The sequence below is a fragment of the Lynx canadensis genome, chromosome A2, assembly GCF_007474595.2.
Source record: "Lynx canadensis isolate LIC74 chromosome A2, mLynCan4.pri.v2, whole genome shotgun sequence".
NCBI classification, from domain to species: domain Eukaryota; kingdom Metazoa; phylum Chordata; class Mammalia; order Carnivora; family Felidae; genus Lynx; species Lynx canadensis.
In genome coordinates, this window is record NC_044304.2 from 6618423 (window position 1) to 6620237 (window position 1815).

The 1815-nt window shown below is 42.1% G+C and overlaps 1 protein-coding gene across 1 annotated transcript; it reads left to right on the forward strand.

Annotated features, from left to right (window-relative positions):
* The first annotated feature begins 337 nt into the window (after positions 1-337).
* On the forward strand, positions 338-1261 carry LOC115503462 (olfactory receptor 7G2-like). The gene has a single exon (XM_030299679.1). The coding sequence runs from the start codon at positions 341-343 to the stop codon at positions 1259-1261; it is 921 nt and encodes a 306-aa protein (XP_030155539.1). The 5' UTR covers positions 338-340.
* The last annotated feature ends 554 nt before the right edge of the window (positions 1262-1815 follow it).

Sequence of the window (1815 nt, forward strand, 5' to 3'; positions counted from 1 at the left end):
GCTCATTAGAATTTTGGCTGATTAACTGAATGGAGGGAAGAAGATGAGGGAAAGAAGAAGGATGCAGGGAGAAATACACAGAGGGAAAGATTCAAATATCCATTTAGGTTCACAATATAGATAAACATTTTTCTAGAACAGCAGTTCTCAGACTTTATCATATGTCAGAATCATTGGAGACCTTGTTAAAGTAGACTGCTGATCACCCACCCTGGAGCTTTTCCTCAATAAGTCTGGAGTCCAAAAATTGCAATTTCCAACAAATTCCCAGCTACTGCTGCTGTTGGTCCAGTGACCATACATTTTATTCTCTTGTCACCCAATATTTTATATCAACAACATGGAACCCAGAAACCAAACGGATGTATCAGAGTTTCTTCTTCTGGGATTGACCGAGGATCCAGAACTGCAGTCCATACTCTTCTGCCTATTCCTGCTCATGTACCTGGTCACCATCTTGGGAAACCTGGTCGTTATCCTGGCTGTCATCTCTGACTCCCACCTCCACACCCCCATGTACTTCTTCCTCTCCAACCTGTCCTTTACTGACATCTGTTTAAGCACAACCATGATCCCAAAGATGCTGGTGAACATCCAGGCACAGAATCGGCACATAAGTTACACAGGCTGCATCACGCAGATCTGCTTTGTCTTGGTTTTTCTTGGTTTTGAAAATTTTCTCCTTGAAGCAATGGTCTATGACCGCTATGTTGCCATTTGTCACCCACTGAGGTACACGGTCATCATGAACCCCTGCCTCTGTGGATTGTTAATTCTACTCCCCTTGTATGTTAGCATCATGGATGCCCTCCTCCACAGTATGATGGTGTTGCAATTGTCCTCCTGCATTGACTTGGAAATCCCCCACTTTTTCTGCGAACTTGCACAGGTCATCAAGCTTGCATGTTCAGATTCCTTCATCAATACCCTCTTGGCTAATTTTATGGCTAGTACACTGAGTGGTATTTCTCTCTTTGGGATCATTTTCTCTTATACTAAAATTCTATCTTCACTTTTAAGAATGCCGTCAGCTGGCAGAAATTATAAAGCCTTTTCCACCTGTGGGTCTCATCTCTTAGTTGTTTCCTTGTTCTATGGGACAGGATTAGGGGTGTACATTAGTTCTGCAGTTACTGACTCTTCCAGAAATACTTCAGTAGCTTCAGTGATGTACACTGTGGTTCCTCAATTGATGAACCCCTTTATTTATAGCCTGCGTAACAGGGATATGAAGGAAGCCTTGAGAAGAATCATCAGGTAGGATAACTTTTATTTAATGATTCTGTCATCATATTTGGGTCAGATTTTTAGAATGAGTCAAAGTAAAAGGTATTCTGGTGTTTCAGATCTATCACCAAGATCATCTAAAATGACTAGATAACATGATGGCCACATCAACTTGGGCTTCATATCTGATTTTGTGATGTTTGACAAGTGATTTCAAGTGTCTAAATTCAGTTCTTTGGGTCATGTTCCATAGAGGGAGAACCTGAATCCTGGGATCTTGTTATAGTGATTTTGGGGGACAGCATGTTCAGAATAAGGTGGGAGAAGATGGATAGGGCAGGCAAAAGGTATATGCAACGTCATGGTTACAGGTACAGACTAGCTTCCACCTTATCCCACAGCTAGGACCGTGAGAATCTTCCCCCAGACAGGCATACACCGTGAGGCAAGAAAGCTGGCCTTTCTTACTCCCACGCAGTAATCACTGAGAGTTGTCTCTATCAAACTCTATCTCTCTGGAGCAACATAAGAATCCACCAAACTCAGTTTTATCATCTGTAGCATCAGTGAAATCTGATTATCTCAGTG

Bases quoted from the DNA above. Each gene is read 5' to 3' on its own strand.
- LOC115503462 (XM_030299679.1), top strand. From the start codon at position 341: ATGGAACCCAGAAACCAAACGGATGTATCAGAGTTTCTTCTTCTGGGA.